The sequence below is a fragment of the Thunnus maccoyii genome, chromosome 14, assembly GCF_910596095.1.
Source record: "Thunnus maccoyii chromosome 14, fThuMac1.1, whole genome shotgun sequence".
In the NCBI taxonomy this organism is placed as follows: Eukaryota; Metazoa; Chordata; class Actinopteri; order Scombriformes; family Scombridae; genus Thunnus; species Thunnus maccoyii.
Window position 1 is genome coordinate 9,236,565 of NC_056546.1, and position 14,622 is coordinate 9,251,186.

General features: G+C 37.1%; 1 protein-coding gene across 1 annotated transcript; it reads left to right on the forward strand.

The window, feature by feature from the left end:
- Positions 1 to 4,047: 4,047 nt before the first annotated feature.
- Positions 4,048 to 9,548, forward strand: LOC121911949 (vasoactive intestinal peptide). Its single transcript, XM_042433928.1, has 5 exons — positions 4,048 to 4,239; positions 4,954 to 5,058; positions 6,071 to 6,196; positions 7,562 to 7,673; positions 7,924 to 9,548. Exons 1-5 carry the CDS (start codon positions 4,145 to 4,147, stop codon positions 7,930 to 7,932), a joined length of 447 nt encoding a protein of 148 aa, XP_042289862.1. The 5' UTR covers positions 4,048 to 4,144; the 3' UTR covers positions 7,933 to 9,548.
- The last annotated feature ends 5,074 nt before the right edge of the window (positions 9,549 to 14,622 follow it).

The following is a 14,622-nucleotide window of genomic DNA, read 5'->3' on the forward strand; positions in this document are numbered from 1 at the left end:
TCATCTACTGACTGGGAGGAGATATGAAAGACCCGGGAAGGCCAGAGATGCTGTTGTTATGATGTAGTTGTGAGTAAAATTTGTTAACATCATCAGGTACGCAACTACATATACAAACAAATGAATCATATTTTCAGAAAATGCTTGCAGCCACATTGAAAGACCTTTGGAGAGCTGTGCCTCATAATGGTGTAAAACCCAGACTATAGTCAAGTCAGCTAAACTCCTTACGTCATCCAGAGGGCTCTTGTCACAGTTCAAAGACAAAAAGAACTCAAGAGCACGACTCAGGAGGCAGATGTAAAGAGCCCCCACACTAGCACTGAGTTGTTGTTCGTGTTGGCGTGAAGCACTAGCATCTCTGGTCTTAAAGTCTCAGAGTCGGCTGGATTCATAACTGGCCAGATTGTTCTGTCACAGTTTAAAGACAAAAGAACCTAAGAGCAGCAGACGTGTAAAAAAGTAAAAGAGTCTTACTTTTTACAGAGTCTTTACTTACAAGTCTTTACTTAATACAAGGATACAAAAATCTAGGCAGTCAAACAAAGAACAAAGGGGTCAGGCTGAGGCCGATATACACAGGTAGGGTCAAAACTAGATCAGGATCAAAAAACAGGCAGGCAATAATCAGAGTGCTGGAGAGCAAATGCAGATAGCACAAAGACAATCTGACAGACAGCTGGTGGAAATGGAAAACAAGAGAAATGTTGTACATGCAGAGTAGACGGAAATAGCACAATATGAAGAAAAACAAAATGCCAGCAATAATTACAATATGTAACATATAATATGAAGTCAATATTAAGTGTGATGAGTTAAACAGCTGCAGACAAAATGCCTTTGTAATGAGCAGAATGTGAATCAGTGAAGATGTCAAGCAACTTTCTGGTGTTGCTAAAAGCTGGTACCACAAAAAATGGTCAAAATAATAAATACTATCACAGTAAATGTATTAAACATTGACAAAATGTTGGTTATCAGTGTTCAAAAAGTCATATCAGTTGAACCTTCAGTAATATAATTAATGGGGATAACATCTCATATTTAAAAATTACAACTACAGCCTGTACATGTTTCCTGCTACTTTAACATTCTTGTTTAATGCATTTTAAAGTCGATATCTCTGTATCTGTTTGTCCGTAAAATTTAACACCACTATCACCTCTTTTTCTTTTGTTTCATTGCATTTTATACTCTTAATCTCTTTCCACTGTCACCTACAGAAGCTCTGCCATTTCTCTTTTCCTGCAACCTCTCTCTGTAGGTCATGTCTAAGCCAATCATCTTTTTATCTTTTTTCTCTCTAGTGATATTGGCTAAATGGTTCACACTCATTTAGATGGATGGAGGAACGGTTGGTTGGATGGATGGATGGATGGATGGATGGATGGATGGATGGTTGGATGGATGGATGAATGGATGGATGGATGAAGCGGCGACCGACGTCATGGCTAATTCGCTGTGGCATTCCAGCAGAGCAAATCAGCCTCATCAGGGACACTGTGGGTGGATTGAGAAACACTTCAGTCCTGTGTGGTGTCCTTTTGTCAAAGCCCAACACATCCTGAAATAGAAAACAGAGTCTGTATCTTGCAAACACCCTCTAAAAATATGACTGTATTTATTTAAAGTGATAATCTGCAAGAACCTCATGTTTTTATTCAGACTTCAGCACCATCTGTGGCGCTTTCTGCTGTGGATGTAAACAAATGGACATACAGGAAATGGCTGCAGTAGGATTTTGATGACATTGTTGTGGTATTAAGTATTTGTGTCATGACAGGACAATGCACAAGGTATAAAAGGAAATGTTTACAGCTCAAAATTATGCTTGGAACGACATCTTCTGTCCCACACACTGCATTGAAATGTATTTATTACACAAAATTGCGACAGACATATTAAAACAGGGAAGTTTACATCAAGGCCAGTGATGTCGGGGAAAACTGGGCAGCAAAAGTTGGAGTCATTGGTTTAGAGATAAAATAAGCATAATCCTATTGGTATGGTGTTTAAAATACTTTAAATTAAAAAAGCATTCTGCTACATGTGTCTGGTTTGGTAACTCTAAGCCAATGAAATGTGTGTTAATCACATTGTGATGTTTTTCTAAAGACAGATTTGACAGTCTTAGTTCTTGGTGATTTTCTAATATTGACTTTATGATTTGTACTGTGTGCTATTTGACTGATGTTTAGTGTTTAAAATGTGACATAAAGGCAACTGACTGCAATCGGCAACACTGTTTTAGTGGAATTAACAAAGTCTTGAATTGAGAGTTGGTTTAGTTGAAAACTAGCATTAAAAATGTATAAATGATCTTTTGGATGTGGGCTGAAAAAAGTACAGTATTATATGATTTTTAAACAAAAAAATGAATAAATTAATTTACATGGATGACTTTTTGGGAAACTGGAAATACTTTTTTGGAGTAAACTCTTTTAAAGCAAGAACATACAGGTTTCTCAGCCTGAATACAGTTGCCAAAGGAACTATTTGGCAAATTTAAAGTTTATTATTATTTTTGTGAGTACAGATTGCTGTCATTCATACTGAGTATTAACAATTTTGCATCTCAAAATGTAAAAAAACAACAACAAATGACTTTCAGAAATTGAATTTGTGGTTAACTTAGAAATATGTCATCCTTCAGAGCTTGTGATTTATATTGTAGGCTTCTCCATACTGTACCACAACCAACAACATGTAATTCTGAAGGTGAAGAAACCAACACTATGTTAGTCTTTCTGTACTGTAATTCCACAGGCAGCCAAATGAGCTGAAGGCTTTTACCAGGTTTTGTTATTAAAAAGCTCTAAACACACCAAAAGCTCTATGACTGGTCAGCATCAGAACAAAAGCTTGCTGCTACACACAAAGAATAAAATATCAGAGTAAATCTTGCAGCTCATTTTGCACAGAACAACACCTCTCAGTTATCTTATAGCATCAAAACCCTTTCTCTAACTTCTCTGCTTGCAGTTGATATAGTCTTGGTTAATCTGTGTCTTGTACTTCTTCTTATACTTAAAGAGATCTGTATAGAGAGGTCTGAGTTTTTACATTTTGAATTTTGCCCAATTTCCATCTTCTCCCTTCATGCCCTCCTATAGCAGCAGATGTGATGGGAGAGGAGCCCAGGGAAAAGGATCAGATGAGTCAACAGCATCAAGCCTGTCATATAAGTTAGTTATTCTGACGATTAATTAGAAAAAAATGAAAAAAAAGCTCCCCACTAATTTCACCATAGGCCTGTTTGGTTCCGACCGTGAGCAAGACCAATGACGGAAGCAACGACCTACTGACGTCTCAGGCCCCTGATCGAATCTGATGTCCCCTCCTGCTCCATGGGAAATGTTCATGTGTATAAAATGGGAGCAGAGCTGAAGGCGAGCAGAGAAACACAAAGACAAAGAGGAGTCAAGAAGCATCGGATCAACAGAATTGGAGATACAGCAGCAGCTCAAGATCAGGACCTTGGAGAGCGCAGCAGAAAGAGCAAAAAAAAAAAAACAGACAACTTTCTCTAGAGCACATGTAAGATTTTAAATTTGTATAAAACTTTTGTTTTAGCTTTTCTTTGATATGGTGCGTGCTCTGTGGTCTCCGATTTTGGTCGTTTTGAACTTGTGTTTTCGTTCGTTTTGCGCACTCCTGGTAGTTTTTGGATAAGTCTCATCAAATGACCGAATATTGAGCTTGAAGATTTTTTTTGTTTGTTTTAATGTTAGTATCAGCTCGACATATTACATTTGGTTTGTGGTCTGTGGTAGCAACGGAATTGCAGCATCTCGATGGTAAAATTAGATGCTCAGTGCTCGCCGATGTCCACGCTATGCGTAATTACGCATTGGATTCCGCTTTTTTCTTTATCTCTGATCTATTAAGATTCACAATGAAACGAGAGGTTTGTCAAAGATAAATGTCCAAACGGATTTTCGTGACTACATACTCTTCTATTTTTTGCCTCTGCAACAGTGCGTGTAATTTAAGATAGTGAATAAAACTTACGGGGTAATGAGTAGAGGATAGTGCGTTATCTTCTTTCCGTCTGTAGATTCGTGGGAAATTACCAGGTATGCTCACTGTGTTGAGGTTAAATGGAGAATAACCAGTTGGCGTTTCCATCCTCAGGTGTAAAGCGATGTTACAACGGACCGGCCCCCATCTGCTTCTCCTAATAGCCCTGTGCAGTGTGTTGTACTCCCGGACTCTGAGTCTGCCATACACATCCATGAGGTAAGAGAAACCTGCGTTTCTTCCAACTCAAACCACTGAGAGATGAATTGGAGCAGGTTTGTCTTCGGACTCCTGCTCAGGTTCATTCATCTTCACACCAAATGAGAATTCTTGACTTTTGTTGCATGTTGTCATTATTAATGTCACAAATTATTAAATATCAGCAAAGTGTTCTGGTTCAGTTGATGCCAATAATAGAAAAGAGCCTCAGAAATAGTAATGCTTCGAAGTGGTTTTGTCTAAGAAAGCGCAATAAACCTCCATTAATAACGAAATAACGAAAATTAGGTAAAGCACTTCAAAGAGGAAAACTCTTTAATATACATGTTGTTGTGAGATTGTAATTATAAGTAATCTTGTCGTGCATTATTTTATTTTTTTTTATCTCATTTTCTTCTCAAAAGGCTTTCAGATGCTGTGATAGGCTTTGCTGTATAACACTTTCAGTTGTGCACAGAGATTTTACGCATTTTGGTAACTTTAAGTAGTGAAATCAGAAAACATTTTGATGGCAAGTATGCTGACTGGACAATCACTGCATTCCTTGTTGCATCAATACAGCTACAGCCTTATTTTTCTTACAGCATAATTCAAGATAAAAGCTGTAGACCAGAACAGAACTGGAGCTAGTGCGCGTCTATTTGGCGTATTTTGTTGTTTTAAGGTGTCAGATGTGACCATATTTTAATGCAACTGTCCTGCGATGATGTGCAGACCGACGAGACACGCAGACGGTCTGTTCACCAGCGGATACAGCAAACTCCTGGGACAGCTATCAGCGCGGAGGTACCTGGAGTCTCTGATCGGAAAGCGGGTCAGGTAGGCAAATATTACCCGGCTGATTCAACAGTGTTACACCACTAAATTGTTAAGAAACAGGATTTCATATAAGGAACCTTGAGCCTCTTTTAAATCCAGTTTTAGACTTGTGAAACCTTTACTCTCGAACAAAACGACATTTTCTCTTTTTCTCTCTCTGTCAAGACTACAACACCAACTCGGTCTAGTCCACATTAACTGACTAACAAGTAATTTGGCTTTGTGGGATAATTGTTTAAGGCATGTTAAACGCTATTTAAAACATATAAGTTAAGTAACCCATGTAGAAATAAGGCCAGCATTTCATTGTTTTTTGTTATGACGGTAAATAAATGTGTAAATGAATGTAGAAGATATAAAAAGTCACCCTAAAATAGTAAAGAAACATCACCATTTTAAAAACTTTATTCACACAAAGGAAACACACAAGTGTGACTAAATTATGAAGGAAAATGTAACTGAGGAAGTTTCATTGTGCATCTCCTTTCCCTCCTTCTAAAGTAAATCAACCCTTAAAGAATTTCGGCCATTCAGTTTTAACTGTCATATTCTAACAAAACACACAATGCAGCAACAAGCTTGATAATTCATTTCTTGAAAAAAGAAAGCAAAATAAATTATTCTCCAAAACTGATGAAACCTATCAGTTAAGGCTTTTTAAAAGTTTAAACAAAGATTTTGAATGTTTCTTCTAGTTCACCAAAGTATCATCATTTGATGTCAGGTGATTTCTGTGATGGGTCAACACCAAAGGACACAATGACATTTGCAATGATAAAACCTGACTTGCCTGATGATGCATATTGTAATTGACTAAACATTTTGAAAGGTTAATTTATGCCATCAGTGCTTCATTACATGTTATACAACCAGGAGGGACTCAAAGAAACACACACACACACACACACAGAAAAAGAGAATGAGAGAAAGAAAGAGATTGCATTGAAACCTGCTGCCCTCTGACCTGCAGTGACACTCATCCTTTTCTTTCATGATCTCTCCCTCTGTCCAGTGATGAGCTGATGGAGGAGCCAGTGAAGCGCCACTCAGACGCCATCTTTACAGACAACTACAGCCGCTTCCGCAAACAGATGGCCGTCAAGAAGTACCTGAACTCAGTCTTAACAGGGAAGAGAAGGTAGGAGTCAGTCCTCCCTACCCACATCCTCATCTGTCTCTGTCCATTTCATTCTCTCCTTTAAACTTACTGTATCAGTAGGTTAACTTCATGACTCAGTGAAATAGTCCTCACTGTAGCTGCACATAAAATAGCTCTGATATTATTTGGCTCAAGAATTTCTAAATCTCTCAATATCAGTTTTAGATATGAGATGTTACTATAGAAAACATTTACTTAAAATCAAAGACTGTAGACAAACAACGTCACCAGCTGGATACTAAAGGAACATTTTAAAACTTCATTTTGGACTTTCTACACACTCACTGTCATCTTGGCACTCCTTGGTGTTTTGTAAAAATACAGAAACCTTGAAGAAGTTGAGATTTTTTTCAATGATTTCTATAGCTGAAGATTTCTTTTGAACCAGCATCTAGCAGAAAGAGGAACTGCAGTTAAAAGCACTTTTATACTGGCTTTATTACTTAACTTTGGTATTTACTGCTTGCTGGGAATAAAATGAACCCAGCAGTTGGAAACCAGACACACCATCAAACTTTTAGCAGTTCAGCGGATGACATAATGAACCCAGTGCTCAGCTTTTTAAAGGTAGCTTTGCAGAGCTAAAATATGGCGTGATTCAGCAACTGCATGGCCCACTTTTCCAATCAAATTTAGATTGGAAAAGTAGTAGAAAGCAGTTTTGATGAATAAACAACAGCAAGTTAAGCAGCTGTCTGGTATGCTAGACTGTCAGTAATGGCTTTAAAAAGTAAATTTTATAGTTCAGGCCTCCTAACAAAACCAGATGATTACTGCAACAACTCATCATCAGTAGGGTGAAACCTGTCTCATGATGGTCTAAACCAAGCCCATGTTCTAGACTATTTCTCCAATATTCAACTCTGCAGCCTTTGCAATGTTTGCTTATTGTTATAGTTTTTTTTTAATCAAATAGCATGTAAATGATTTTCCATACAGCATACAAGGAAAAATGCAAAATGGGAAAAATCTGAGCCAAGAAAAGATGATCTAATCTAATCAGCTGTTGTTGGACTAAGAGCAATTTGTTTACCGAATTTAAGCCAAATCTGCCTCTTTTTTAGATGCACAGCTTTAAAAATACACAGACAGTTAAAACACATCCAACATGTTGGCTTGTATATTTCAAACAGAACGAATGCGATGACACCAGAATAAGTGAAATGTCAAACTATAAATTTGTAGAACATGCAGTATGTTTTTAATGTATGACCAAGAAATAATACATTAGAAGGAATGAAGGTGACTATTTTATATTATTTTAGGCCTAAAATGCCTACACCCCAGTTTTTGTACGTTGATTTTCAATGCAATGATTTTCTTCCCATCCACATGCACACACAGCCTAGAAGACCCTGGAACCAGCGACCCCGAGGAGTCCAGGGACGATCCCAACACCTTCCAGGAGAGCTACGATGACATCAACGTAGATCACCTCCTAAACAACTTTCAACTGGTAGGTACAGCCACAGAATGGCAAAAAATATCCTCACTTTCCTGATTTTCAAGGTCTAAAACTCAAATGTGTCCTCACAATATATGTACAGATTCAAGAGCACACACACATATAATGTCCATATATATTAACCTCTAAAGTAAACCTAAAGTACATTTGCAACTGTCTCAAATGAATATATTTAGCTAAATCTGTTGTTTCTCTTCTCTCTTGTTAATTGTCTCGACTCTCATGTGTTTGTTTTTTGCAGCCACTTTGAGGAGGGGCCAGTGCTCGAGTGAATACCTCAAGTCATCCTCATGAAACCGCCCATTCCAAAAAACAACACCGTATTAATCCAAAGGACATTCGAAAGGCAGATCAACCAACAATGATGTGTTCTCCAATGTGGTTATCTATCTATTCATCCACACATTACATGTTTACACTTCTTATCTTCTCTTAATCTTTAGTGAGCAGTGTATATATATGTACACGCAATGTTAAGTATATAATATTGCTCGCTAAAGATTTTTTGGCCCAAAGACTCTGCGGGCCGCACTGAGCAACATGTGTGTCCACGTGCAGTTTGGTCAATCAGCTTCATAATCAGCTTCATTCACTTTTTAATGGAACCACTGTCCTATTAAATCTGAGTAAAATGTGTCCCTTTAACTTTCAGTTAAACATTTGACCCGTTGACTGTCAATGGAACAGCATTTATTTTCAGTAGTGTAACATTTCTTCCCATTGCTTTTCAGTGGATAGACTGTACCATCTGGTTAACTTTAAATTGGGAAATATGTTTGATTTCATTCACATGAAATTTCATTCACCAAATTTCCATTAACTTACAATGGCGCACTTGTCCAATTAATCTTCACTGAAACGTTAGCATCATTAGCTCTCAGTGGAATTATTGCTCTATTAAAATTTCAGTGCAACAAACTCTATTAGTAAATTATTCTATTAACTTTCAATGGAAATGTTTCCCCAGACTTTTAATGGCATAACTGTTCTCTTTAATTTGAGTGAAGTCTGGCCCATGAAATTTCAATTAAACATCTGACTTGTTGAACATCAGTGGAACAGCTGTTGCATTTACTTTCAATAGAGTAAAAGTCTAGCTATCACCATTAGTTTTCACTTTATAAAAATTTAAATGGATCAAACTGTATTTGTTTCATCATCAAAAAGATTATTGGAAATATTTCGCCAAATAACTTTTGTAATCACTATTACTATCCCTATTAAATTTGAGGTATTGCGATTGCATTTTTCTTTCAACAGACTAAATATCTCACTGATTTTCCATCAGTCTACAATCCCTTTAGCTTTAAGTCAAATATTGTCCAATTAACTTTGAATGGAACAATAAGTCCGATTGAGTTCTGACTCATTACCCTAACCAGTAGTTCATTTCACCATTGGCTTTCAGTGGAATCACTACTTTATAACATTACAGTGGAACAAACTGTTCAACTTAACCATTGCCTTGTACCTTTAATAGAACAATAGTTGCACAAACTTTCAATGGAACATTTTTCTCATTTTGTTTCATCAGAATGATCATTTCAATAGATTTATTGTCTCTTAAAAATTGGACAATAAACGGGGACATGTTTCACTAGAACATCTGTTGAGTTTGATTCGAATTAAACAGATGTCCCATTGATTTTCAATGGTGCAATCATAATCTAAGCACTGACTGAATTGTTTTAGAGAATCCAAACATGATAATTTGATGATAAAAAGAAACTGTGGGAGCAAGAGGAAGAAGAGTTAGAGGAACACATTTTGAATGGACACAGATGCATATAATCACTTTATACTACTCAATATGTAGAGCAAAGAAGTTATAACTGTGCATAGAGCTGCCTTTAGCGCATATAGTGATGTACACCACTCACCAAATAAAAGATGTTGTTTTATTTTTCAAAGCTGAGTCGTTTTGTCTGGCTGATTGTTTGAGAGTTGTCTTTTGCATCTGAGATACCATGTTTTAGGGTGTGATTTTTGAAAGAAAATACATGTAGAATTTAAGCTTCTCCTTCTAAAATCTTCCCAAAAAAGTCTACAGGAGCTTTGAGCTTTTTCTCCAAAATAGTCATTCCTTTTGGGGCATCAGCATACAAACCATTATGAGACAGTAAAAATCTTTTTGTGAGTTCAGCAGCACTTTAAAGAAGAAAAACCAGCTCCAATATTATACAAACCCACAAGCTGCAACTTTTCCACAATTATTTTACAGTTCATCTTGGCATATAATTGGATTTTTAAAAATTCACCACTTTTTAATTGTCTTAAAACAAACACTGCTGTCTCAGGGCAACTAATCAGACTTCCTTAATGAAAAAGTCTTGTATGTGACGGTATAGATGGATGTGACAACATGTTGACGTACATGAGCGCAAAGCAGCGAGTGACCTTCAGTTCTCCCTGTGGGTGTCAGCTGATTGACATGAATTTCAGTGACACTGACATGAAAACATTGGATACATACTTGATGTTTCTTTTCCCTTAAAATGCGTCCTTCTTTTCTTGCTGACCTAGAAACTGATTTAAGTGCCACCAGCTGTCCCAGTACAGGGAGAAGCAGGTTCGAGATTAGGACACTATATTTTCTGTTAGGACATATTTCATTGCCACCCTCTTGAATAGACAAACTACATGGCTGAAAAAATTTTGATGAAAATGTGAAATTGAAAAAAAGTTGTAAAGGCAAGGTGTTACCAATGGCTATATTGGTATTGGTTTCCTCATTTCTTGACCTTTAGATGCTTTGTCATGCTGTTTTCAATTAAAAACTGTGAGTATGTTGTGTTTTGTGATCTGCTCTTGGAAGGAACTTTCCTAGTTCTGTTCACTATTATGTCCTTCTTTTGCACACTTTCCTCACTTCCCCCAAAATATAGGAGTCAGGGAGGAGAGGAAATGAGGATAACACTTTATTTTACAGGTCCTTTATTTTTATACTGCTGCCCTGGAAATGTAATAAAATTTAGGTTTTAAAGTAATTTTCAGGTATGTAACAAGTCATTTTTAGGACACGTTACACAAAGGGTGATGCAATTTGGTATAAATTGTAAGAAAAACAGAAGAAGTGTTATGTTAGTTTAGTTGGTAAGTGCCCACTCAATATATGAGGGTTCATATGTAGTTCTTAATTTTACAAAAAAATCTTAATAAACTAGATTCTTAACAATTCTCATACAGACAGAAAAACATACTTTTCAATGTGTAGTTTTGTGTGTCAAAAGATATATTAGCATGTTAAGTTATTTCCTGAAAATATTATTATGAGTGAGCGTCTATCAACAATTTCGGTAACATTTTATTTTACGGGTGCCTTTCTTTTCTACTAATTTCAATGATTTCCTAAAAGTAGCTGCTCTATCAATTCCTAGGACATTTCTTTCAAAAGTTATGTCATTTGGTAGCATACGGGAAATGCGCTCATTATAAAGTTTTAACAAAGAATCTGCTAAAATGTAGTTTGACACACAAAACTACACTCTGAAAACAAAGCATTTTCTGTCAGTTAAGAATCTAATTTATTAAGAATTTTTGAAAAAAACTACATATGAACCCAAATATACTGAGTGTGGGTACTTAGCAACTAAACTAACATAACACTTTTTCCATTTTTCTTATAATTTGTACCAAATTACACTTTTTTGCAAAATGTTCTAAAAATTAATTGAATATCTGTAAATTACTCCAGGAAACTAAAATTAAAGGACCCGTAAAATAAAGTGTTACTCAACAGAAAGCCTCCACAGCTCAAGAACTTCAGCACCATGGACAGCGAAGCTACCTGCTGTTGTGACTGGATATTGGCTTTAAAAGGTCGACAGGCTGCACTGTTGTGTTCCTGTTTTTGAATATATTCTCATTCTAACTCAAATGTTAAAAAATCATGGTTCATCTCACCAGTGGCTGGTTTAAAACTCAGGTTGTCTACAGGTGAAATAAATACAACACCTCCAGAACTCGGGCCACTGAAAAAATGGGTGATAATGTTTCAGCTGTATTTCTTCAGGCAGGTCTGGAAATGACACAGCCGTTGGCAGACGTGCTGGCTTTAAAGGGAAGCTCAAATCACCCGGAGAATGAAGAGAAAGGTGGTTGCAGTGAGATTGCTACACTACATGCTGCCTCTGCATAAAAACCTGACATAAAGAAGTGTTTACAATAAGAAATAAAGAGAAACAGATTAGTAAGCAGATTAATTCTTCCTTCCTGCATCTCATATCGTCTATGTGCATATCCACATTTTTTCATCTCATGTCAAAACACATTTTTGTGTGTCTTTTTTCCCTTTAAAGAGGATTAAAATGCATGTGCATATTACAGAAATTGGGTTTGGTAAAGGTTAGGTTTAGAGGGAAATGAACAAATTTGTTAGATTAGGTCTAGGAGTTGATTAACTTAAAATGTAAAATTCTCTTCCAGTTGAAAAGTTGAGTTGGGACACAATTAGTAGTGACACAGTTGATATAATAAATATATCCTGGAAACACATGGCAGCTGAGATAAAGACTGGCTTCAATTGGTACTACAGGGATATAAAGGAAAATGTTTCTCCATAGTTCAGCTGAGGTTCACAATATGGATTGCAATATATACATTTTAAATTCACATTATAGCCTTCAGAATCACTTATAACATCACACCTTTAACTCCTATTCAGCTGGATTTCACAGTTTTAGTGGGAGTGGGCCACACTGGATACTAATGGACTGCAGGACAGTTGTGTGACGTCTAACGGGTTGTGTGACTGTGTAAAGATCTCAAAGTAGCCATGTTTTTCAGTCACCTTGTAATGCTTCACACCATTAGCAGACTTCTCAGTCATCCAACTGACAGTTTCCACAGCTCTGATCTGTAATGGCTCCCAGTGCAGGAGGAAATGTTTATCACAGACAGGCGATGAAAGAAGTAAGTGAAGTAAGTTTAAGTGTAAGTGCATTAAAAAGGTGTTTCTGGTGTTCTCTGTTTAATAGCTTTCTGGCTGTGCTGCAAAATCAGACTGCATCACGAGTTTCATCTCAGGATGATTTGACTTTACTGGACCTCACAAACCTAAATGCAAAGTTAAGGTCATGATCTGTGACATTTCGTTAAATGCCTGTTTTGCTGCTCTTTGTCTATGACAGAATAGTGATTCAGCCTATGTGCATTTGCGGCTCTTATGCTCAGTGTTTGGAGCACTTTCCTGTAGCAAAGGAAATCATCTTGGTTGATGCTGTTTTCAGAGGTACTTCCTGGTTTTGTGCCACAAACTCACTCATTCGTGTTTATCAGGCTGCTGAGTGTCCACAAGATGGAGCTCTTTGGTCATTGTCATAACAGTTCCTCACATGCCAACCTGCCACCTCTAGAAAGGAAAAGTAACAGACATGTCAATGTCGCCACCTACAGGTAAAGAAAATAACATCTACTGTAATGTTTCATTTGCACCACCTGCAGGCAATAAGTGTTACTGCTGCAGTGTTTTCTTCCTTTATAGCTGCTGTTTTGAAGTTTTTGTAATTTATCATTTATGCTACAGTAAAGGTCCAGTGTGTATGATTTAGCGGCATCTAGCGGTGAGGTTGCAGAATGCAACCAAATGAATACTGCTCTCTTCCCCCTCCCCTTCCCAGTGTGTAGGTGAACCTATGGTGGCCGTGAAACTCACTAAAAAAGACCCTCTCTAGAGCCAGTGTATAGTTTGTCCGTTCTGGGCTACTGTAGAAACATGGTGGTGCAACATAGTGGCCTCCACGGAAGAGGACCCGCTCCCTATGTAGATATTAAGGGCTTGTTGTAAGGTAACGAAAACACAACGATTCTTATTTTCAGGTGATTATACACTACTACACATTCTTGTGAATATTATATTCAATTTCTGCCAATATTTCTGCCAATAGATCCCCCTAAATCTTACACATTGGTCCTTTATACATCTGTAAACTGAGCTTAACATGGAGCTTTGTCAGATCCACAAAACAAGGAGGCCTAACTGTAAATTTTCTGTATATAGTTGTAGTTCAAAGAGTCACCATCAAAGTCCGTTTTTTTCTTCTCAAGCCACATTTTTTCTATTTCTAAAATTACTTGTAGATGTGATTTTAACACATATCAGCACGGATTACTTCTTAGTTGAGTAATGCTTATTTTTACTTGTACTGTTGCCAAGCATTTTTGCAATAAAGACACGGGAAACAACATTTGCATCAGATTTCGTGTGACCCGGCTGTCCTCCACATGACTAAACTCTGGTGTGAAGTTAACATTGAACCGCTCTCTCTCTCTCTCTTTCTCTGCCGTGACTCACTGTCTTTACAAGTGTCATATGACAGCAGATATTTGACTCATAAATGTCATAAGCAATGTTCTGCAGGGCTGGACCCAGATTAGATGATTTTATAATAAGAAGGTGTCACTTTGTGTGGAAAAAAAACTTTAAGGACTTTGCTGATTCAACATTAGCTCACATCAGTCTCACAGTCAATCATATGGTTTGATTTCACGTGTGTTAAAACAAGACTAAGAGCCACTTCGGTTAACATACACAGACTGAAACTAAACCAAAATACTTCATAGATTAGGGTTATCATTTATTGTCGATCACTGTCTCAACCAAAAGGCGTTTCTTATAAGAGAGACGTGCTTTCTTGATGTTCAGCAACTAATCACTAGGGAAAAGACAACCATGAGACAGTACATCATTTTGTGCCAATCTGTCATGTAGGAATAGAGATATTTCACTTTATAAGTGAAAACTTTGACCTGCTGGTGGCGCTAAAAGGCAGGGGATCACCGATGTCACCAGGATGCATCCTCTGGGGCCAAAGAATGTCTGTAAAAACTTTCATGGCAACATATGCAGTAATTGTTGAGATATTTCAGTTTGAATCAAAGTGGTGGAACATCTGACATCGTATAACTAAAATTATTGCTGTACATCCATTTTTTTTGTGGG

Excerpts from the sequence above, each read along its gene's own strand:
- LOC121911949 (XM_042433928.1), top strand. The coding sequence starts at position 4,145 with ATGTTACAACGGACCGGCCCCCATCTGCTTCTCCTAATAGCCCTGTGC. Across the intron at positions 4,240-4,953 it reads CTGCCATACACATCCATGAG|ACCGACGAGACACGCAGACG; the intron begins GTAAGAGAAACC and ends GATGATGTGCAG. Across the intron at positions 6,197-7,561 it reads GTCTTAACAGGGAAGAGAAG|CCTAGAAGACCCTGGAACCA; the intron begins GTAGGAGTCAGT and ends ATGCACACACAG.